Source organism: Orcinus orca, chromosome 1, assembly GCF_937001465.1.
Source record: "Orcinus orca chromosome 1, mOrcOrc1.1, whole genome shotgun sequence".
Classification (NCBI taxonomy): Eukaryota; Metazoa; Chordata; class Mammalia; order Artiodactyla; family Delphinidae; genus Orcinus; species Orcinus orca.
This window is the reverse complement of record NC_064559.1, coordinates 192307103-192330753: the sequence shown is the minus strand read 5'-3', so window position 1 is coordinate 192330753 and position 23651 is coordinate 192307103. Positions and strand designations below refer to the sequence as shown.

The following is a 23651-nucleotide window of genomic DNA, read 5'->3' as shown; positions in this document are numbered from 1 at the left end:
ATAAATAAATTTATTAAAAAAAAAAAAAAACTCCCTAAAATTAACTAATTCAGAGTAGCTGAAATAGGCACAGGAGAAAGAAAGGTGTGGGGTGCCACTATTCTCTAATAGGTTTAAGCGATTTTTTAAAAAGTCTTGTGGGGTTACCTGAGCAGGTTCACACTAAAGGTGGGAAATGCCACTTGTTTCAGGTTCCAATGTGATTCAGAGGGGTGGTTCCCTGGGGACTGAATGGCAGACCCCAGTTATCTCGGAGGCCTTTCGAAGCCGCTTCAGCCGCTGTTCAAGTATAGCCGACAGTGGGGACACAGCCATTGGCACATCATGCTCAGACATTGCGGAGGGTAAGTTTGGATTAATGATTTGATTACCAAAATGTGTTGTCAATTTCAAATTGTATTCCACATACATTGTCATTTCCAGAGTATTCATAAGCCAATCCATTCAGTCAAGGAGTCTTCTTGATTCTTCTTATCCTATGCTCCTCACAGCCGGTCCCTTCCTCTCAACTTCTACTGTTTGTCCTGTCTGAAACAACTTTCTAATAGGTTTCTTGGCATCAGGTCTTTCCCTCTCCTACCAGATTAATCTTTCTAAAAGCCTGATTTCATAGTTTCCCTTTCCTGCAAATCCTTAGTTGTTTCTTTTACTTGGAGGATAAAGGTCAGAGTCCCCAATTCTGTGATATGGCCCTATCCCATTCAAACATATTTCTTACTGTCACCAGGTATGTTGTCTTAACTATGCTACGTGCAGAACCTTTTTTTGTTGTTGTTACTTGAGCTCTTTCCTTCTTTAATCTGGGCCCCTTTATGCTGTTCTCATCTCCTCTTGCCCCTCCTAGCTATGCTTATCTTATCTTATGATTTAATGACACGTATGAAAAAGCTTTTCCAATTTCTTCCTCCCATTACTGATCTTCCTTTTTGCAATTTTATATCTTTATTTTTTTCTGTCACTTGTTTTTGCACTTAAGTATTAACTGTCAGACTGTACTTTACAAGAGTATTTTGTTTCTTCATTTAGATGGTGGGTTCCTAGGAGGGCAGAAAACCTAATGATAATAATTAATTACTGTTTATCAAATACTTTATGATGCATACTGTGCTAAATTTTTTTCTACATTTTTTCATTAATACCTTTAAGAACTCTATGAAATATTTTATTTCCAATCTACAAATGAGAGAGCTGAATTTCAAAATGATTAAATGAGCTGATTAAAGTCACAAAACTAATTACCTTGGTACTTGGTGCATCTGATAAGATGTCACACCCACTAGGATGGCTATAATCAAAAAGATAATAACAATCGTTGGTGAGAATGTAGAGAAACTGGAACCTTTGTACATTGCTGGTGAGAATGTAAAATGTTGTAGCTGCTTTGGAAAGCAGTTTGGCAGTTCCTTAAAAGATTAAACATGGAGTTGCCTTATGACTCAGCAAATCTAGGTATATATACGCAAGAGAATTGATGAAAGCATACATCCACACAAAAACTTGTACACAAATGTTCGTAGCAGTGTTATTCTTCATAGCCAAAAATTGGAAACAACCCCATGTCTATCAGTTGACAAACAGATGAGTAAAATGTGGTATATCCATATGATAGAATATTATTCAGCCGTAAAAAGAAATGAAGTACCAATACCCCCCACAAACTGGATTAACTTTAAAAACATCTATGCTAAGTAAAAAAGCCAGGCGCGAAAGACCACATATTGTGTGAAATATCCATAATAGGCCAATCTGTAGGGAGGTAGAAAATAGATTTAGTGGTTGCCTAAGGCTAGGGAAGTTAGAGTAAATGCAGCATGACTGCTAAAGGGTAAAAACATTTCTTTGGGGGGTGATGAAAATGTTCTAAAATTGATTGTAGTGATGGGTACATAATTCTGTGAATGTACTAAAAACCATTGAATTGTATGTTTCAAGTGGATGAAAGTTGTACAGTATGTGAACTATATCTCAGTAAAGCATTTAAAAAAAAATGTTTGGAAAAAATAAAAGAAGAATGAAAAGGAGAAAAACAAACACATCAACTACATCTACTACTAGTACTGACTCCTGGACACCTGGCATTTAATTTTTTTTTTTTTTTTTTTTTTTGCCACACCACGTGGCATGCGGGATCTTAGTTCCCCGACCAGGGATGGAACCCACGCCCCCTGCCGTGGAAGTGGGGAGTCTTAACCACTGGACTACCAGGGAAGTCCCTGGGATTTAATTTTAATAGTTTGACAGCTGTGTGTATATGGGCCCAGTGTCAATAAATATTGAGTTAATGGAATCATAGACTTTAAGGTAGACAGAACTTTAAAATCACTTAATCCAGTTTTTTGCAGGTGAGTAGCAAAAATTCCCTGAGGGGTTAAGTAACTTGCCTGATGTCACACAGCTAGTTATCAGATTCAGATCTCCCACCTGTATTGTTCTTTCCATCACTTGTGTAATCAAAAGTGTTAACTGTCAAGGTAGTTGTGACTTGTTAAGGTTTTGTCTACATGTGCAGTCATGGGACCTTTTTCATTCTGACTAAATAATAGGACTTACAAACATCAAACAATGGTCTAGATTTTTCCCCCCCATTGAATTGACTGGCTATATCTCATTCAGTCAAATTGTTACACAGATTGTGTGTGACTCGATGTGTGCTTTTTATTCCTTTGGGGAAATATATATATTAATTGCATAGTACATTCTTTTTTTTTTTTTTTACGGTACGCGGGCCTCTCACTGCTGTGGCCTCTCGCGCTGCAGAGCACAGGCTCTGGACGCGCAGGTTCAGCGGCCATGGCTCACGGGCCCAGCCGCTCCGCGGCATGTGGGATCCTCCCGGACCGGGACACGAACCCGTGTCCCCTGCATCGGCAGGCGGACTCTCAACCACTGCGCCACCAGGGAAGCCCATTAATTATCTATAGTAGTGTGTATATGTTAATGCCAAACTCCTAATTTATCCCTTCCCCATCACACCTTTCCCTTTTGGTAACCATAAGTTTGTTTTCTAAGTCTGTGAGTCTGTTTTCTGTTTCGTAAATAAGTTCACTTGTAACATTTTTTTAGATTCCACATATAAGTGATATCACATGATATTTGTCTTTCTCTGTCTGACTTACTTCGCTTAGTACTATAATCTCTGTGTCCATCCATGTTGCTGCAAATGGCATTATTGCATTCTTTTTATGGGTGAGTAATAATCCATTGTGTATATGTACCACATCATCTTTATCCATTCATTTGTCAATGGACATTTAGGGTTTTTTTTTTTCTGGCTTCACTGTGCAGCTTGTGGGATCTTAGTTCCCTGACCAGGAATTGAACCCAGTCCATGGTAGTGAAAGTGCAAAGTCCTAGCCACTGGACCACCAGGGAATTACCCATTTAGGCTTTTGATTCTACCCTTCTCTAAGGTGTTTTACCTTGAAGATTCTCAAGGGACAGGATAGAGGTGGGTACTGGAGAGCTCAGAAGGCTTTCAGTTTTTTGATAAAGACTGAAATTGTCACTGGCTTAATTCAGACTACCATACTTCATAAACCAGTAAGTGATGTAGGCAGAAGTGATCAAAATTTAGCAATAGCTAAGTCTACCCTTACCAAGAAAGGGAGGTTGCTAGAAAGAACAAATTGCTTTAGGCGGGGATGGGGGTTGAGGGGCAGGGAGTGTGTTTGAGGAAAGGAGAGATTTAGAAATATATCCTTGAAGTGGCAAAAACCCAGTGATTTGGGGAATTGTAAACTTCTCATAAAAATCACATATCCCATACACTAAATTTGGAAAGCCTTTGAAAATTGTAGATGATAGTGACCCTTTTGAAAATGTGTTGCTATTTCGTTTCAGAATGCTCTAAAACACAAACCAGACTTAGCAAGTGTGATGTAACTTGACATTTTATAGCACTTTCTGAGGATTACAGTTTCCTTAATATAAATAGATAAACCCAGTAGATAAGTGACAAATGCTGCCAAAGACCTCACTTCATCATCCGTAGGTGGACCACACTCACCAGAAAATTAGAAAAACCATATTCTCTTGGGCAGCTGGTACCTTTCTTCTTGGCTTTGTTTTTGCCATTACTGCTAGGCATTATGGGCTCAAAACAATTTGGTGAGTCTTTAGAGAGAGTGGGGCTGTGGATGGAGAATGGAAGGAGGTGTTGCTGAGTTCAGCATAGTAGCAGCCCTCACAACCACAGTCTTACTGTCCTCTGTTCCATAATTATATTTTGGGAGTGGGGACACTTGGTGAGAGTGGATATTATGGTGCCATTATGGAAGATTTCAAATAGAGACCTTACTAGTCTTAGAAGTCTTCATCACCACCAGTCTACCTTAACCCTGTTGACTAGTTCTGTATTTAAGTTTTGGGACATCAAAAACTGTGTCCTTTGACTCTGAAATGTCCTTTCTTGGTCCTGAGAAACTGATGCATGTCATCAAAAATTACTGGTGGTTTTGTTTCTTGTTTGTTCTTAGTATGGCATTTTATATATCGCACGATCATCTGAGTAGAGGAAATTAGAGACTATGCATATATTATAAGGGATAATTTGGCTTGCCTGGGTGTTTTTTTTGGTTTTTTTTTGTTTTTTTTTGGTTTTTTTGGCGGTATGCGGGCCTCTCCCGTCGCGGAGCACAGGCTCCGGACGCACAGGCTCAGCGGCCATGGCTCACGGGCCCACCCGCTCCGCGGCATGTGGGATCCTCCTGGACCGGGGCACGAACCCATGTCCCCTGCATCGGCAGGCGGACTCTCAGCCACTGCGCCACCAGGGAAGCTCTTGCCTGTGTTTTTAAAGAGCTGCTTACAAACCCATATGAGAAGATGATAGCTGATCTATACTCATATAATTCTGGAAAAGGTTAGTGTCTGTCCTCATTAGCTGAGTGTGTTCTGTGTTGGTTGATGGAAAATGAAAAGAAACAAATCGGACGTCTACTCTTCTCCGTGGTAGACATGCTTAGTTTGGAAAAGAATACTAGACATAGTTGAAAAAGGAAGACGTTTATATTCCTTGTCCCCCTCACTCAGTTTTCTGCCTGCTGAAGGTAACGTGTGTTTCCTCATATTCCTGTATTGTTCTTCACTTGCAGCCCACTGTCCTGTGTTAATTCTGTGACCTTGTAGTCCTCTTCAGAGTAGCACTTGAAAGTTGGAAATATGTAGAAATATGAACCTTCTACAGCAGGGCCAATCAGCGAGTTGTCTCCCAAGACTAGGCAGGAGCTAAAGGAAACATAAGTCCAGTCTGAAGGAAAGTGAAAAATCACAGTTGTATACAAACAAGTGGGTAAATAAAAGGCAAAATATAAAAAAGAGGATTTCACTGTTTACCACTTGAGAGTGCTCACTGTGCTAGAATGAAACCTGAGAGTTACTAAGAATAACTTCACATATCCCGGCAGTCAGGTCTGGTGTGTGGGAGAGAGAAAAGAATCCTGATTCAGATGCTGTGCTCCCTGCCCTAGATACAAAGCAGCACTATCCAGTTCGCCTTATTTTTCGGATAGTTTAGATTCATTGCTCACCTTCACAGGGGAGCTTTTGGAGATCACAGAGGATTCTGGCAGCCCTTGGAAAAGACATTTTTATTAGATTGGATTATAGCTTAGAGTTACCCAGCTCTTAGAAGAGTAGGATCTAATCCATTTCCCTTAAGTAAGTGATTTTTTTTTTAAGTTCCATTTTCAGCTTTGTTGACTGGCAGGATTTTTTATTCAAATACAAAGGACAGAGTATAAGTTAAAAGTGAAGCCAGTGTTGCCTTTTGTTGGTTTGCCTTGTGAATGGCATTTGAGGTCCTAGAACACACATTTCCTGTTTAGGCTGCTGTGTTTTTTGCCTGATACTTGTGATGACAGTGCCCTTTCTGCGTGGTCTTAGGACAAGCAGAGAATGTCTGGCATAGCAGCCAAAGTCAAGAAAGCTTGCTGCCTCTATTTTGACTTACGGAAGACTGTTCTCTCCGCAGATTTTTGCAGCTCGAGTAGCAGTCCTTCTTTCCAGCCCATCAAAAGCCACGTAACCATTCCAACAGCCCATGTGATGCCTTCTACTTTGGGGACCTCTCCTGCCAAGCCAAATTCTCCTGCCGGACCCTCTTCTTCCAAACTTCCTTTGTCAGGGTTGACTGAAAGTGTGGGGATGACAAGAAATGGAGACCTCGGTGCAATGAAACGTTCTCCAGGCCTATCTAGAGATTTCATGTATCTTTGTGGTGCTCCTGGAGAGAATGGAGTTGAGCAGTCCTGGTTTCCAGCAGTGGGCCATGAAAGAGAAGAAGAGGCAAGGAAGTTTGATATTCCCAATATGGAGTCTACTCTCAATCAGTCGGCAGTGATGGAGACGCTTTATTCAGATCCCCACTACCGAGCCTCCTTCCACAACCCAAGAACCGACACAAACAAGGAGTTATACAGAGTGTTGCCTGAGACCAAGAAGGCACCAGGCAGTGGGGCGGTATGTGAGCGGAATGGACCACACCCTAGTGGCAGCGGGGTTCTTCCTTTGGGACTCCAGCCTGCTCCTGGGCTCTCCAAGCCTCTACCTTCTCAGGTGTGGCAACTGAATCCTGACCCTTGGCATCCCCGTGAGCGATCTTGTGAGCTCAGCACTTGTCAGCAGCAGCTGGATTTGATCCGTTTACAGATGGAACAAATGCAGGTAGAGACCCTTCTTCCCTTGGATTTTGCAGTTTCTGTGCTGATCATAGAACTGTATAGGTTTTGTCCTATAAGTTTTGACTCCAAAGAAAGCATTTGTAAAAAGGAGGAAAGATGTTTGTAGATAGGAAATGAAGTCTTGTGAATGTCATCAAATCTGTTGGTGGTCTAATTAAACACCAGATAGTTTCTCCAAAGCAGAGGGTTATAAAGGGAAACCCAGAGTTAGGACACCAGCACTGACTGTGTGTGTATGTATTTATGTACCAGTCACTAGGCTAGGTACTTTAACATACAGAATCTTATTTAATCCTTATAGCACTCTGATGAGGTAAATGTAGAAATTTACCAGTTTCTTAGAATAAGTAATCTGTCCAGGGTCACAGAGCTGGTGAGTGGCAGAGTTCTAGGGTTCAAAAACTATCTTTGAATCCCAGGTTCTTTCCACTATAACACTTTTGGGTTTAAAAAAAAAAAAGTCCTTGTGCTGCTTAAGAATGGGAAGAAAGGAAGCAGGACACATTCTCCTTTCCTGGTTGGTGAGGACATCTTAGCTCCTGTTTAGCTTCTGTTGCCAGATAATGAAAGACAACTGACCTTTTCTTAGAAACTGGAGCCTTTCTGAGCAGGGAGTGTCCAGCTGGCAGAACTCTCCCTAGCAGGTTCTTTCCAGTCATACATCAGAGCTAAAATTATTTCATAAACAGTGGGCCTTCTCAGACTGAGCCAAAGTAAGCCTTGACTGCAGACCCAGCTGTAGCTCAGGTGTTTTCAGGTGCCTATAGGTCAAGATTAAGCTGCTCTGGGCCTGCTTGTCTTTCAGCTTCAGAATGGAGCCATCTGCCACCATCCTGCTGCTTTTTCTCCTTCATTGCCCACATTAGACCCAGCACAGTGGATCAGCATCTTGAACAGTAATGAAAACCTTCTGAAGGAAAAGGAGCTCCTTATTGACAAGTAAGGGGGCAAGGGGTGTCATAGGGCTAGCCTCTGCTGTCCCAGCCCCCACTAAGGAGGTCTTCCCAAGGGCAGTGCATCTTCCTCTGTTTAGGACCCTGCCTTGCCTCATGGTAGAGCTAGGTCAGTAAGCAGCCTAGTCCAGTATGTGAGTAATGTGATAGGCCAGTTGCATATCTCTGCAGGGGCTGTGGGGAGTGCCTAAAGGAGGCAGCTGACTCTTCGCAGCTGATCTTTCTTCATTTCCCCTGTCAGTTTTCTCATTTGCTCTTCCTCCTTCAGGAAACAGCACTGACCAGAATCCAGGGTCTTTGCTTACAAAGTGTGGTTTGTACCTAAGGGAAGTGGGGGCTTATATTGCAAGTGGATTTGTGTCAGGACCCTGGACCTCATTCTATTCCGGCTTTTGCAGGCAGAGGAAACATATCTCTCAGCTGGAGCAGAAAGTGCGAGAGAGCGAACTACAAGTCCACAGTGCTCTTTTGGGCCGCCCTGCCCCCTTTGGGGATGTCTGCTTGCTGAGGCTGCAGGTAAGCCTTGGCAGCCAGGATGGCATTCTGCTTGTCATAACCCAGTATCTTCCCTGTGCTTGGCACTGTTAGGCATCCAGGAGATAGAAAATGAACCAAGTGATATAAGGTGTCCCTGCCCTCAAAGAGTAAACATCTTAATTATAAAGTATCTCCTGTTCTGCCCTTGTGGGGGCAGAAAAGGCTTGAGGGTAGATCAAGTGGAAGTCCAGGTGCCTTGGTATCAGGACATACTTGGGAGAAAAGGAAGGCAGAGCAATGTACTGAGTGATGTTTTGAGAAGTCTTAATATACCAGCCCTGGCCAAATGGAGGGGGAAGCAGAGGTAATGCAGGATTTAGAACCATTCCCACTTTTATTCTTCCATGTCTAGGAGCAGCTGAAGGAAACCATGCTCTCACTTAGGTCAGTAGCCCTAAAAGAAGTTGGCCAAGCTTCTTCTGTAATTTGGGCTTTTGAGTGATGTCTGTTAGACAGATTATAGTACTGTACTGGCTTTGCCACCTAGTGGGCCTGTTAAGATAGTGTTCCATCTTGTAGAATCAGAATGTTAGTGTGAGAAGGGCCATTAGATAAAATCTAGTTCGGTCCTCTAATTTACTGATGAGAAAATTGAAGCCCGAGAAGGAGGAAGAATTTGCCTGAAGTCATACAGAGAATGAGTGGAGGAGAACCAGGCCTTGAGCCCAGGTCTTCTGATACAGTGTCCTGTATTCCTTTGTTACACTGCAACTCATCAAGTATTGCTTTAAGCCAGTGGTTCTGAAATTTGAGTATGCATCTGAATCACCTGGAGGGCTTGTTAAAACACAGATTATTGAGACCCATCCCCAGAGTTTCTGATTCACTGGGCCTGGGAGTTGGGCTTAAGAATTTGCATTTCTAACAAATTCCCAGGTGATGCTGAAGCTGTTAGTTCTAGGACCACACTTTGAGAAGCACTGCTTAAAGAAATTCTTAGAGAAAGGTGATATTTGACCACAAAGTATACTAGGTATAAGTAACGTGTATGGGACTGTCAGGGTAATGAACAGTTATATATTGAGAATCTCTCTGCAGGAATTGCAGCGAGAGAACACTTTCTTACGTGCACAGTTTGCACAGAAGACAGAAGCCTTGAGCAAAGAAAAGATGGAGCTTGAAAAGAAACTCTCTGCTTCAGAAGTTGAAGTCCAGCTCATCAGAGAGTCACTCAAAGTGGCATTGCAGAAGCATTCAGAGGAGGGGAAGAAACAGGAAGAAAGGGTGAGCTAAGGAGCTGATAGCTTTCTAATTCACAAAGGAGTTGGCAGTCAGCCCTCTCCTGCCAGACCCTAAGCTGTTTCTGGCCCCTATTCTTGGAACCTGGAGGAGCCAATTGGGTGAAACCCCCTACATTGACTTCTTATGCAGGATTGATCTGTTAGAAATGGAACCCCTCCTTTCTGCTTCATCTGCACAAAACTACCACAGAGAGGGAAAGCCGTATAATCCCTCACTGTCCCAGGTTGTGATGGGCTACCAGCTGGCCTGGGTGGAAAAATCAGCCTGGGCAGTCATACGAGATTGTGCTGTGGCAAGATGTACCTGTGGTACATCATTCAGCCTGGTTTCTCCTCACTCTACCTAAAAAGTAGGTGAAGAATCCCATATATGCAGATATTTTGGGAGTTTTAACATTTTTGCCAGTGCTCTTAGAATTGCTTAGGGTGAGATTGGTTATCATAGAAGGAGCTAAATCTTTTGGTTCTGTTCACAGGTTGCACTAATGCAGACATTCTTGGGGGACCAGTTTAATAATGTTTAGTTCTGGACCACTTGCATCAAAGTCAGCTAAAGCAGTGTTTCGTAAACTTTAATGTGCTTAAGAATCATTTGGAGATCATGATAAAAATACAGATACGGATTCAGTAGTTGTGGGAGGGAAGGGGGCCCTGAGATCCTGCATTTCTAATAAGCTCCCAGGTGATGTTGGTGCCATTGGTACAGCATAGACTTAGAGGCTTGTTAAAAAAGAAACTTTTAATCAAAATAATACATGTATCTAAGTTAAATAACCAACATGTTATCAAATATCAACATATTTATAGTAAAAATTAGTGGTTCTGTGCCCAGCCCCACTCCACAGAATTATCTGTCCTCAACTGTTTTCTTTCTTTCTCCTGATATATACCTCTATATTTCTGAATAGTAGTATTTTTTTTTTTTTTGAGGTACGTGGGCCTCTCACTGCCTCTCACTGTTGTGGCCTCTCCCGTTGCGGCACGCAGGCTCAGCGGCCATGGCTCACGGGCCCAGCCGCTCCGCGGCATGTGGGATCTTCTCGGACCGGGGCACGAACCCGTGTCCCCTGCATCGGCAGGAGGACTCTCAACCACTGTGCCACCAGGGAAGCCCTGAATAGTATTCTTTTATTGAATTTTTTGCTGTTTTTGTTTCATGAATGCAATATCTTTTCTCTGATGATATTGATTATACCTTTTGGGATATCTGCATCTGCTCATAGTGTTGTTTCTTGTTTCCTTCAGGTCTTTTTATTTTGGTGTCTTTCATGTTAGAGGCTTGGTGATCCTTGAACGAAAGAGTGCTCATATTTAAGAATGTAGTATTTTAGAGACTTCCCTGGTGGTCCAGTGCTTAAGACTCCACGCTTCCACTACAGGGGGTACAGGTTCAATCCCTGGTTGGGGAACTAAGATCTCACATGCCGTGCTCTGCAGCCAGAAAAGAAAAAAACAAAAAAAACCCCACAACGTATCAGTAGTATTTTAAAGCTGCGTGGAAGCTCTGGGTTCATGGTAGTGGCCCGGTGGGCTTCCCTGTGGGATGATCAGACTTAGTCTGCCCTTTGCACTTGGGAACCCTCAAATATCAGTATCTGAATGTCTCATCTCACTCTGTCTAGGAAAGAATCTTCAGCCTGCTGCCTGGTGGAGAGACTGGGGACAGGAATGATTTTGGCCTTTGGGTTCTCAACACTGAGAAGGAGATTAGGTTTAAAGTCCCACAGTTCTATACATAGATTTTTACTTATACTGATTTTCAACACAGTGCTTCTCTCTCTCTCTCTCTCTCTCTCTCTCTGCTGTGACTGATATCCCTGAGCTTGACTCTCTCTCAGTTGCTTTCTCCGGAAAATAAATCTCCAGTCTCCTTTTGGGGAAACCTAGGCTGAGAATGGTATCCAGCTAACCTGAATATAGACTTCTAGTGAATCCCCCTATTTTTCAGGTCTATGGCTGATACATACCTCCCTCAGGTATCTGGTGCTTCAAGTACAGGGGTTCTTGCTGGTTGTGAAGGGCACATTGTTTTCCAAGTTGTCTGTAACTCCTACTGCAGATTATAACTCCTTTGCTCCAAGTCATTTATCCCCCCAATTACTTTTATCTTCTGAAAACATGTTGAAATATCTTGTATACTTTTGTCTCCTCTTTTGACTTTTAAAAATCAGTACTTTATTTTTCTCCTGTTGTTTAGAGATGTTTTGGAAGAGAGAAAAGATAAACATCTCTGGCCAGTCTACCATTTTTTTAATTCACAGTTGGTTATCAGCATTTTTAATAAGCTTCCCAGGTGATTCTGATGCATATTAAAATGTGAGAATCTGGAGAATCACATGGAGCTTAAAGATTGTACCTGGGGTAAAGGTTTTGACTGATTTTCAGGGATCCCTCTCAGTACTGTGTTATCTTTGGATTAAATTAGGCCTGTGCCTCTTTGGCATCAGTAGATCTGCCTTACCTTTTCTCTGCTTTCTCTTACTTCCTCCAGCTTCCTTTTTCATGAGCCAAAGAAAAAGCCATAATAGTGAAGAAAAAGTTTCCATTCAACAAATCTTTTTTTTTAAATTTATTTGTTTTATTTATTAATTTTTGGCTGTGTTGGGTCTTCATTGCTGCGTGCGGGCTTTCTCTAGTTGTGGTGAAAGGGGGGCTACTCTTCGTTGCAGTACACGGGCTTCTCATTGCAGTGGCTTCTTTTGTTGCAGAGCATGGGCTCTAGGCGGTGGGCTTCAGTAGTTGTGGCACGCGGGCTCAGTAGTTGTGGCACATGGGCTTAGTTGCTCCACGGCATGTGAGATCTTCCCAGACCAGGGCTCGAACCCGTGTCCCCTGCATTGGCAGGCGGATTCTTAACTACTGCGCCACGAGGGAAGCCCCATTCAACAAATCTTAATTGATTGCCTGCTCAGTGCCAAGCATTGTGCTGTGTGTTGGGGATATGATAGTAAGCAAAATGGACACAGCCCCTCCTCTCAAGGAGTTTAGAGTCTCATTAGCCCTTCCAGATGATTGCTTAGCTTTATATCCTATGTGGTGCTTAGGGAATAATGCATTACCTATCTCAACAGAACAGACCAGACCGGCTGTATGTCTACTGTATATACAGTTATATTTAGTTTTGCAATTCAGTTCTGATGCAGACCACTTAGAGTTAGCATCAGATTCCACAGGTTTAAGGGCATGGTCCCCCAAAAGACTATGCTTACTTGTTACTTCCGATGCCAGCTGCAAGTTTTGGGTTCCCTAGACTGCCTATATACTTCTGACCAACTGGCTATAAATCCAGGGGTTCCCATGACCCCTTCAGGTTCAGTAATTCACCAGAGCAACTCAGAACTCAGGATTACTTAGGATTACAGCTTTATTATAAAAATACAAATCAGGACAAGCCAAATAAAGAGACAAATAGGATGAGGTCTGGGAAAGTCCTCAAAGCAGGGCTTCTATACCTTTTCTCCCTTGGAATCAGAGCATGTCATCCTCCTAGCACATCCATGTGTTCACCAACCAGGAAGCTCCACTGAGCTTCGGTGTCCAGAATTTTTAATTGGGGTTTTATTATGTAGGCATGATTGAACTCAATCTCCTGTCTTTGTCCCCTCTTCACAGGGAGTTGGGCTCAACTCCATCGGTCTTTATAGTGACCAGTCTGCATTCTGGGTCATCTCATTAGCATAAATGCATTTATGGTGGGCTCTGGTCCATTAAGAAAAACAAAGATACTCCTTTTCTATTATTTGGGATATTCTAAGAGTTTAGAAGTTACCTCCCAGGAAGCTGGACAAAGACCAGACAAATTTTTTTTGGCTGCACTGTGCAGCATGTGGAATTTTCCCAACCAGGGATCCAGGGATTGAACCCAAGCCCCCTCCAGTGGAAGTACGGAGTCTTAACCACTGGCCTATCAGGGAAGTCCCAGATTCCTTATTATATGGTAGAGCTACCAATTTTTGAAAACTGCCAAAGGAGCCCCCCTTCCTTGCCCTTGATTAGAAAGTTCTTGTGTGTTAACTCTGCATTTTATGCCCTAATCTCAAATGGCAAAATTTTATCAGCTTCCTGCATTCATTGTACTGGAAAACATTCATAGCCCTAAGGGCAAAGACATCACTTCAAAAAAAGTTGATGTTCGGGGTTGTAGAGGAGTCAATGGAGACAGATTCTCGACATTTCTTCCCAACAGGTCAAGGGTCGTGATAAACATATCAATAATTTGAAAAAGAAATGTCAGAAGGAATCAGAGCAGAACCGGGAGAAGCAGCAGCGTATTGAGACCTTGGAACGCTACCTGGCTGACCTGCCCACCTTGGAAGACCATCAGAAGCAGAGCCAGCAGGTAGCAGCAATGTCTGGGCATACCTGGGGCAAGAAGGGAGTGGCCAAGCAGGGGGGCTTTCTCAGCCTCTGCTGCATGCAGTTACCTTGTGGCTTTCTGAAAGGAAGATCCCAAAGGAGTCATGTCCACACACTCATATCACAACTGAACTGCAAATTTTTTGAGATACCCAGACAGAGTCTTCCTTGGCCTGTTGACCTAAGCATGGAATCCTGTCTTTCAGCTTAAGGATTCTGAGTTGAAGAGCACAGAGCTGCAGGAGAGAGTGACTGAGCTGGAGAGTTTGCTCGAGGAGACCCAGGCAGCCTGCAGAGAGAAGGAGGTTCAACTGGAAAGCCTGAGACAGAGGGAAGCAGAATTCTCCTCCACTAGACATAGGTAAATACCCCTGTGGGGTTGAGGAAAGGAGTGGAGAGCTATGTTCTGGTCCTGGCTACCCCACTCATTACCTGTGTGACTTTGGGCAAATCACTTCACTTCTCTGAGCTTCATTTTCTTTGGATTGTAAGTAATAGGAAAGCTGTTTATGGACAAGGACTATGTCTTTGAGATGGAATGTGGGGGGTATAGTGGCGTAGTGGGGTGGGATTTGTCACTGTATCCTTTGGAAGGCTCCAATCCAGTACCTGGCATAATAATACTAGATAATAATCCTTGAATATGTATGTGTTGAATGAACGGGAGCACTTCATAAACTGGAAAATGAGTATCTCTATATTTGCAAAAGTAGATCCTGGTGCTGAGGACTGGAGGTTATCCACATTTTGAATCTTGCAAGGTAAAGCCTACCAGGAGCATCTGTTTCTTCTCCTCAGCCCTAGGGATTGCTCTCGATTGCCACAGCAGGTTCTGAGAACAAAACAGGATGCCATAATGTACTCTCAGGGTGTCTTGGGAGCCTCCTCCATGTTAATAGAAGTTTCTGAAAATGTAGTGGCTGTGTTTCAGCAGCCTCTTGGACCAAATCCAGCTGCTAATGGGATGGATTGGATTTCTCATCCCATATTCAACCACAGTGACCCTGTTGTTTATTTCAGCAGATGGGCCATGATGAAAGTGATTGTGGGGATCCATGGGAGGAGACCACTGGAGGGAGTCAGAAGCGAGGTTAGGGGACATAGCTGGGTCTGCCCCAGACTGTATGTGCAAAGAAAAAAGATTTTTTTGGTATTTTCTAAAATTTCTGCATTGTATACATGTGACTTTTATAATTTAAATACATGTGATGAATGTTTACTTTTAAATATCAAAACAAAGAATAAAAAAACGTTGGGCAGGTAGAGAATTGGTAGCACATTGTATAGATGCTGACCTCTAGGGAATGGAACTAGCATAGACTGAGCAAGCAGCTTCTGTGTGGCACTCCCTACGTTATACAGACCTAAGACATTATCCCCACCTATGGCTTGGAAGGGTGTAAATGTCTTGCCCCAAAACATACAGTAAATAGCGGAATCAGGAATCAAAGCCACATCCCTCTAACTTCAGAGTTCTTTAAGAGGCCACTGTTTTTCAGCCTGCAAGATAAGCAGTGTGTGGAGGCGGCCAGTGGAGAAGATACAGCTCAATGGGGAGAAGGTCCCCAAGTGGAAATGGAGTCCTGGCAGAAGGAATGTGATTCCCTTCGAAAGGTGACTGAGGGTGTCCAGGCTGTAACGGGGTAGGCTTAGGAAAGAAAAGATTGGGTATTGGTAGGGAACCATGAATTTCTGACCCTGAACCCTCTAGGATCTGCTGCCCAGAGTTTTCCTCTCCTTCTGAGAAGTCATCCCTGCATAATAAATTTGCATTTTAGATATTCATCCTTATGACTGGCAAGCAACGTTAGGGAAGGACATGCCTCTGAACATCCAAATTTATATGCTCCAAAATGGTACACTGAAGCTTGGTGCACTTCATTCATGGCTCAGGCCCTATTCAGAACCTCTTGCATTGGGCAAAGTTCTACCCAGTGAGGGGGCTCTAATTCAGCAGAGAAGAAGGAGCTCGGGGCCTAGCAGTGAGACTGGTTGAAGGTCAGCAAAAAAGAAGACCCAGAAATGGTTCAGAGAGTACCTGAGGTCTCAAAGGACAGGAAACTAGGCCTGTTCAGGTTCTCTCCTCGAACAGTCAGTGTGACCAAAGCTATAAGTAATGATAACTGTCATAGCCCTGGATAGGACAAGCTTCATTAAACTGAATTTTCAGTCATGTCCTTTACCAAAGAACCAGAATATACACTGGCTGTATATGAAGTTGATTCTACTGGCCTACAATCATCAGGGTGAGGGTGTCTCTCTCCACCCGACTTCCCCATGGTGGTCATAGGTCCACACTACATTCCTCTTTGTTTAAATCTCTTTGTGACTAGAGCACAGGAGTGTGAAGCTAGTTAGCCAGGATAGGGAGTCTGGGTTATTTTTCTGTAGGTAGAGCTAACTTGTCTTCACTCTGTTCTCACTATTGACTGGCTGTAGCCAGTTGGGCTAAGAGCCAGACCACAGATCCTAGTACAGCCTCTTGCCCTCTGACCTCACTATCAGCATGTGCTTACAGCCTTCCTTGATAACTTTGCCTTTCAGATTGTGGAGAAGCAACAGCAGAAGATTGATCAGTTGCGTTCACAAGTACAGGTGAGCTGGAGTCCTCGGGACATGGTGGGCAGGACTTAATGATGGAATTTCTAGAATTCAACCAACACTATTCTCTGCCATGCAATTTACTCGGTGTTAGGAGCACAAGAATGAGACCCAGTCAGTGCTTTTAGCCTACATTCTTGTTGGGAAGGGGTTTTAGCACAGTACTGTTAGAGCATCCATATTATCCTGGGGGAGCGTAGAAGAGTCAGTGGAAGTAGAGAGGTCAAGGAAGGGTTTCTGGAGATCATGAGCCTTCTTTTTTTTTTAAATTAATTAATTTTTGGTTGCATTGGGTCTTCGTTGCTGCACATGGGCTTTCTCTACTTGGGGTGAGCGGGGGCTACTCTTCATTGCAGTGTGCAGGCTTCTCATTGCAGTGACTTCTCTTGTTGCGGAGCACAGGCTCTAGGCACGCGGGCTTCAGTAGTTGCAGCACACGGGCTTAGTAATTGTGGTATGTGGGCACAGTCGTTGTGGCTCGTGGGCTCTGGAGCGCAGGCTCAGTAGTTGTGGCGCACGGACTTAGTTGCTCAGCGGCATGTGGGATCTTCCCGGCCCAGGGCTTGAACCCATGTCCCCTGCATTGGCAGGTGGATTCTTAACCACTGCGCCACCAGGGAAGCACTCATGAGCCTTCTTGAAGGAGGAGGAAGGGTTAGCCAGTCGATGAGGAGGCACAGGATAGGATGGTATTTCCTGATAGAAGGAACAGCATGGGTAGGAACATGAAGGCATGAAACAGCAGGGTTTGCACATGGAGCTGCAAGCAGTTTGATATTGTTGAAGTAAGGTGGTAAATGGAGAACTGGGCTATGGGAGGGCTGGGACTGTTCAACCAAGTTAGCTTTTATTCTTTAGGTAGGTGATGGGAATCTACTCTAGTATTTAATTGGGGCGTGATGTGGTCAGGTTTGCAACTCAGGCTTGAGTGTGGAAGAATATTGGCACTTGGAGAGTTACAAGGCTGGAGGCCAGTGGACTGTAGCAGAAATCCTAGTGAGAGATGATGAAGGATGATGCATAAGGCAGCATTGCAAGAAGGAGTTGTGAGGGGACAAATTTAAATGAATTTTAGGAGGTAAAATTGAGAGGAATCAGTGACTGATAGAATGTAGGAGGTTGAAGAATAAGGAAAAAGACAACTCCTGGTTTCTATTTTGGGCCAGAGTAGGAGTGTCCTTAATTGGGTTCTCCAAGAAATCCTAGGTACAGATTCTCTTTGGACTCTAATAGAGGTTTTCACACCAAACAGGAGAGATGCACGTCCACTGAGGAAGAACTGAAAGCTGCAGTCCTACCCTTGTCATTATGTGGGTCTATTTAGTTCACATATTTCAAGTCCTGTAAGGAGATAGTCAAGCCTAGTGAGTGTTTACATCCATTTATTATTATTATTATGACGATTAGCTGCGCTGCTCGGCTTGCGGGATCTTAGTTCCCCGATCAGGGATTGAACCCAGGCCCTCGGCAGGGAAAGTGAAGAGTCCTAACCACTGGACTGCCGGGGAATTCCCTACATCCATTTAAAATCCCAGGATTTTAGTAGTTTTTAGTGGATCTCAAAGTATGTTTCTTGGAACTCTGAGGTTCCACAGCATTTAAAATAGTATATTTACCCATGATGAGACTTTGGTGGAATTAGGTGGATTCAAAATGGTCACCTTGGGTGTTTCATAGTGGTGAGACGTTTTCCTTGGCTGCTAAATTTTTTATTAATACAAAATGGAAAAGTTCAGAAATATTACTTATACTTTATTTGTTCAAGTCAGTTTCAAAACTGGGGGGAAATTGGAATGAACCAGAATGAGAGGCAGAAGATAACAAATATAAATACCTCCCTCTCTTGACCCTGACTACCCCTACACATAAACGCACGCACGCACGCATTATAACTAGATTAGGTGCCCGAGAGAGTGCTCTCTCATCTCTGTCAAAAACATTTAATATACAGTATTGTCAAGGGCATTTGGCTGTGAGCTCCTCAAAGACAGGGATTTGGTATTCTTTTTAGTATCCCCAGTGCCTGTCAACAGTAATTGCTCGATAAATAATTGAACTCAACTCAATGGACGTTCCTTGCCCTCAAGAAAGTTATGGTCTAGTGGAGGGAGGAATCATGTGCACAGCCAACAAATGTACTCATGAGCCATGATGGAGGTATGAGTAGCAGGGCAATATTAGGATTAATTGGAGCTAATTTGCAGATTAAGGAAGGTTTTGGCAGAGCAGAGGGGCATTCTGGGCAAAGGGGAAAGAGGAGTGAGCAACAGTATTGGAACTGTAACCTTTGGGGATGAAGGCCAGTTAGTCGTTCAGTGTGACTGGAGTAGAGGCTGTGTGGAGGGTAGAAAGAGATAAGGATAGAAAAGTAAGTAAGGGCCAGACTGGCCTAGAATGCCCTGCTGAGGAGCTGGCCTCTATTGCTACATGGTCAAGGGCTAGAGAAGGGTTTTGATGCGAAGTCACAGACCAGGGCTGTTGTAAAATAATCTCTTAGCAGCAGTGTGTGGGCAGGGTGGAGCTTTACTATGTATATAGTCCAGACCAGAGGCGATATGGTCTGAAGTAGACTTGTTACCCCTGATGTGTTCTCCCACCCTCCTTGCCATGGGATGCAGAGCCTAGAGCAGGAAGTGGCTCAAGAAGAAGGAACAAGCCAGGCCCTGAAAGAGGAGGCCCAAAGGAGGGAGACAGCCCTGCAGCAGCTGCGCACAGCTGTGAAAGAGGTGAGCAGCAACAGCTAGGCCTCTTGGTACTGTCTTTACAAACCTGATTTCTCTGTATCCTCCCGATCCCTTCTCCCACAGGAGCCCCCACGTTTGGGAGGTCCCTGCTAAGCTTTTTTGGCAGAGGAGTAAGAAGGGACATTGCATCATCCTTTATATTAGAGGTCCTAAGCCTTTGAGTGGCCATAATTACCCAGGAATGCTTTTTGGATATGGACGATCACTCTCTCTTATTTTGTATTCCCACAGCCACAGGTTTGTGGGGTTGGGGATGAAGGGTTCAAGAAGATTGAAGGTTTGGTGATCCTCATGGAGTAAACAGAGTTGTCGGCAGGGGGCGGCCAAGGTCACTGCCCAAGTGCTGAGGAAGGAGTCTCCCAGAACTAGGATTGTCACATGGCCCAGTGTGGGTGAAGGGTGGGGACTGGAGGAGAAAGTCTATTCAGTGTCTTTAAAACAGAATAGAGGTAGGAAGGGAAGGAGTGTGCATTAAGCTGTTCTGGGAAAGGGAGGGAAAGAGACACAGATAGACATGAATAGCTGATCTCTGTAGTGAAGCCTGACTCCACTGAGGTGAAGGATTGAAAAGGCAGGACACGTTTCAGCACTATGTCCTCCAGGTCCCCAGCTGCTTCAGCCCTGCCTCGTCCCAACCCACCCAGTGGCCACTAGCTGTCTTGTTGTCTTTCTTGCCTGCTTTATTCCTCTGACACACTCTGATCCGGCTGGCTGGTGGCCACTTTTGTCAGGGTGGCAGGGAGAGATTGAAACCAGTGTCTCCTCAGATTTCACAGTTCACGTTAAACCTTCTCTGATAGCCTGGCTAACAGAGTTGGCTGAGGGACTGGCTTCAGATAGAGTTCCGAGGGGCGGGAGTATCTTCTCTGGTTCCTGAACAGAAACCTGGAGGCTGCTGACTCAGTCTGCTGGGGTGCAGTTTCCCCTCCAATGCTGCAGCCCTGTGGGCCCAACCTACCTGCAGGAGAAACTAGGCCTGATATTGAGGGGGAAGAGGGGAGTGCAAGGAGGGGGGACATCGCCTTTGACTCATAGCTTCCCCTCCACGCACATATATACATATATCCACACTCATGCACAGATACTCTGCTTTTCCCTGGGCCTGGGTTAATGTGCTCGCCTCTCTGTCTGCTCAGCTTTCAGTACAGAACCAGGACCTCATTGAGAAGAATCTGACGCTCCAAGAACACCTGCGCCAGGCCCAATCAGGGTCCCCATCTTCATCAGACACGGCCCAGCTGGCATTTGAGCTGCATCAGGAGTTGGCCCGTTGCCTTCAAGATCTGCAGGCTGTCTGTAGCATTGTGACCCAGAGGGCCCAGGGGCATGACCCCAGTCTCTCCCTGCTCCTGGGCATTCACTGTGAGTCCTCAGGCCAGTCTGGGACCCAGGAGAGAGTGGCTTTCATTCTCCTCTCACCCCTATCTACCTTTCCCATCATTACTGGTAATGTGTGAACTGGGCTCCGTAGACCTGGTCACCACCCTCTGGGAGTTTATGTGTTTTGCAAAGTAGACGTTCAGTAAATCTGTTTTGGAAACAGGCATCCTTATGGGGTACCTGGGTGAAGGACAAACACAAACGTGGCCCTTAGGCAGCAAGATTTCAGCCCATTATTCCTAGGTGCTTTTTAAAAAGTGCCATGTTCCAAGACCACAGGCCTTATGGCACTGCATATCCATACTGCGCTTTCCACAGGAAAGTGTCTCCTGAGTGATTTACTAATAATCTCTCGAAATGCTCTCCTCCCCAGCTACACAGCACGCAGGGACTCAGCTAGATTTTCAGAAGCCGGATGTGATCAGGAGGAAACTAGAAGAGGTTCAACAGCTACGCCGTGACATCGAGGACTTAAGGACCACCATGTCAGACAGATACGCCCAGGACATGGGAGAAAACTGTGTCACACAGTGAGGAATGCTGGGGGTGGGACAGGCTGTATTCCCCAAGGGAGAATCTGGTCTGCTGAGAGCCCGGTCCAGCAGGTCCTGCCCTGACAATCTCTTGCCTCCTGTCTGCTGCTATTCCCAGAGAGAAGGGATGGAGGGGAGGTATGCGCTGCATCTGGGGCCAAGGGCTGATTAGAGAATTTTGTTTGCCCTGCCCCACTCTGGCTTTGCCTTGTTGGATTGCATTTGTCCTGTCATCCTGATTCACCCTTTGAGGGTGAGTTAATAATTAACTTTTGCAGGTAGACTGGGAAGTCCTCACAGACTGTTCCCAGTTGCTGGCTGACGTCAAAGGCAAGCAGGCCGCTTACCTCCTTTCTCCATCCTTTGGGATGGCTCCACATTCATTCCCACTCCATACCTTGGTCGTGCTGATGCCCAGAGTTCCTTAGAGGGGCCAGGAAAGGCTGAGTACCAGTAACAATGGCCATTTGAGAATTCTCAGGCCCCATGTGCCAGCCTTCCTGGGACCTGAGCTGGCTCTGGGTTTTCCTAGGCCCAGTCCCACTGCTTCTTCCTCAGGGCTCTTGTTCTCATAGATGCCTCAGGGTGATCTATTCCTTAGCAAAGTACTAACTAGAATTGGGAGCCCAGGGATTATAACCAGGGCTTCTTCATCTGTGCTACCATGCCCGTTTACAGGAGACCCCACTCTAGTTGCCCTGTGCCCTTGGGGCCCTGGTCGTGTGGTTAGCACAGCCCTTTCTCCTTTGTTCTCAGGCTGGCCAGGTAGCCCCCTTGAGTGCAAACTCACTCCTCTATGGTTCTGGGTTTGGGCAGGATTTTCCCCCAGGATACCGCAGGGCAACTATCAAGCTGCTCACCCCCTTCCCCCCGGGGCTGGGGCCAGTGCCTGGCCTTCTGATTTGTGCCTCTCTTGTGTTTGGGATTGGGGGTCCTTTCCCTTTCCTGCTCTGGGCTCCTTGAGAGTTCAGAGTACCCAGTACAGGTCAGCTTTAAGGTACAACTTTCAGTGTTTTTCGTTGTTTCTCCGGGGCCTTTGGACCCTCTGCTTTCTGGTTTCTCTTGCCTCCTCGTTGAGGGAGCATCTGGTAGTTGTTTGTATCTGGTTGTTGGGCCAGCCCCGGGCCTCCTCTAGATCTGGAGCCAGGCCAAGCCAGGCTGTGTGTGGGGAAGGGGGAGCACTGAGTAGTTCAGGAGTCCAGAGCCAGCCATTGGGAGATTCTTGCTAAGCTTCGGGCTGGCAGGGCAGCATCCTGGACCTCACTCCTGGCCTGAATGAGACTCCTTCATAAGTGTTTTTACAAGTTTGTGTTTTATTTATGGAGTGACTTATCCCTTCCATTCAGAGCAGCCCCACCCAGCCATCCCCTCAGCCTCTGGGCTCCTGCCTCCTAAAGGCAGAGCTGCCTGGTTGGTCTCCACCCTGTATTGGCAGCCCAGCCACCATGCTCACGGGTATTTTTCCTCATAAAGTTTATAAGCAGTTATTTATATGAATCCTTGTTATGTCAACTGGTTTGTATTGCCTATTTTGATTACAAAATAAAAATTTAACAGACTTCTCGGTTTCCCATTGCTTTCCATCACCATCAGCTCGTACTCCACCCCTCACTTTGGCTTGTTGGAGCCAAAGCCTGGGTGTTTAGCCAAGTTCTCCAAACAGCAGCAAGGAGGGAACTTTGGCAGGTCCAGCCTCAAGTCTGTTTCTACCACTTCTGCTCCTCTGTCTTTCTGTGGGGACAGATAAGATCTCTTCCCACAGCACTTTCTGTTGGGTGAAGCTGCCCTGAGTCACAGAGCAAGTTTGTCATTGAGTTTCAGTAATCCTCTGAGGAGGAAGTCTTTGCCTGTGGGTTGCTGTAAGGAAGTGGCTTCCCCAGGGTAAGGCAGGACTCTGTGTTTGCCTCCAGGAGCTAGGGTTGTCTTCCTGGGCTGTTCTCGGAGCCCTGGACCTGGGAGGACTAATGAGGGGTGTCATGTCCAACCCCAGACAGATGGCTGGGGGTCCAATGTTGGGCTGGTTGCTTCCTCTGCACCCTGTGCCATCTTCTGCGAGGAGTTGGGGTGGGGCTGGGGCCACCCCAAGACCAGCAGTGTATCTTTAACAAGGGCCCAGACTCTCAGGAGTCCTGACACCAACCTCTACCTCCACCCAGTCCAGAACTAGAAACCTCTTTCATACCTTGGCCTCCATCTGGCTCTGTGAGGGTGTGGCCCCGTCTCCTGCCACCACCCTCACTTGTCTAAACCTGCCGATCTGAGCGGAGATGAACTCTGGGGAAATCTCTAATCAGAGGCCCTCCGTGCTGTGGTGTGCCGCGGGGTTAGCTACGTGTGGGTGGCCCCTGGGGCAGTGTATGCGTGTTGGGGTCGGGGGGCATCCCGTGAAGCGAAGCTCCCTAGCGGGGGAACTTTAGGTTTGAAAACAGCCCAAGACTTCAAAGCCCGGAGCGGAGCAGCGCTGTCGTGGCACCGGGGGTGGGTAGTTAGTTGGGTGCAGCAAACCCGCGCGAGGCTGAAGGGGAGGCCTCTGCCAAACCCTCACGCACGCCCTCCCCGGCCCTTCCTGCCGTCAGCTCGCTCCCCAGCCTCACACTGTCAGCCCCAGCTCGGAAGGCTGAAAAGG

The 23651-nt window shown here is 45.5% G+C and overlaps 1 protein-coding gene across 4 annotated transcripts in view; it reads left to right on the top strand.

The window, feature by feature from the left end:
- Positions 1-22584, top strand: part of CEP85 (centrosomal protein 85) — a 32845-nt gene extending 10261 nt beyond the window's left edge. For 2 of the 4 annotated variants that reach the window (XM_004266648.4, XM_033422510.2), the window contains exons 3-14: positions 192-344; positions 5972-6663; positions 7486-7619; positions 8032-8149; positions 9209-9394; positions 13598-13750; positions 13974-14128; positions 15267-15381; positions 16312-16362; positions 18987-19094; positions 20249-20474; positions 20866-22584. In XM_004266648.4, coding sequence (XP_004266696.1) covers positions 192-344; positions 5972-6663; positions 7486-7619; positions 8032-8149; positions 9209-9394; positions 13598-13750; positions 13974-14128; positions 15267-15381; positions 16312-16362; positions 18987-19094; positions 20249-20474; positions 20866-21026 — 2252 coding nt within the window. In that variant the 3' untranslated portion in view covers positions 21027-22584. Of the gene's footprint in view, positions 1-191; positions 345-5450; positions 5659-5971; positions 6664-7485; positions 7620-8031; positions 8150-9208; positions 9395-13597; positions 13751-13973; positions 14129-15266; positions 15382-16311; positions 16363-18986; positions 19095-20248; positions 20475-20865 lie in introns of those variants that run through there. The other 2 variants (XM_049699261.1, XM_033422511.2) reach the window with 2 other exon arrangements.
- Positions 22585-23651: the final 1067 nt, after the last annotated feature.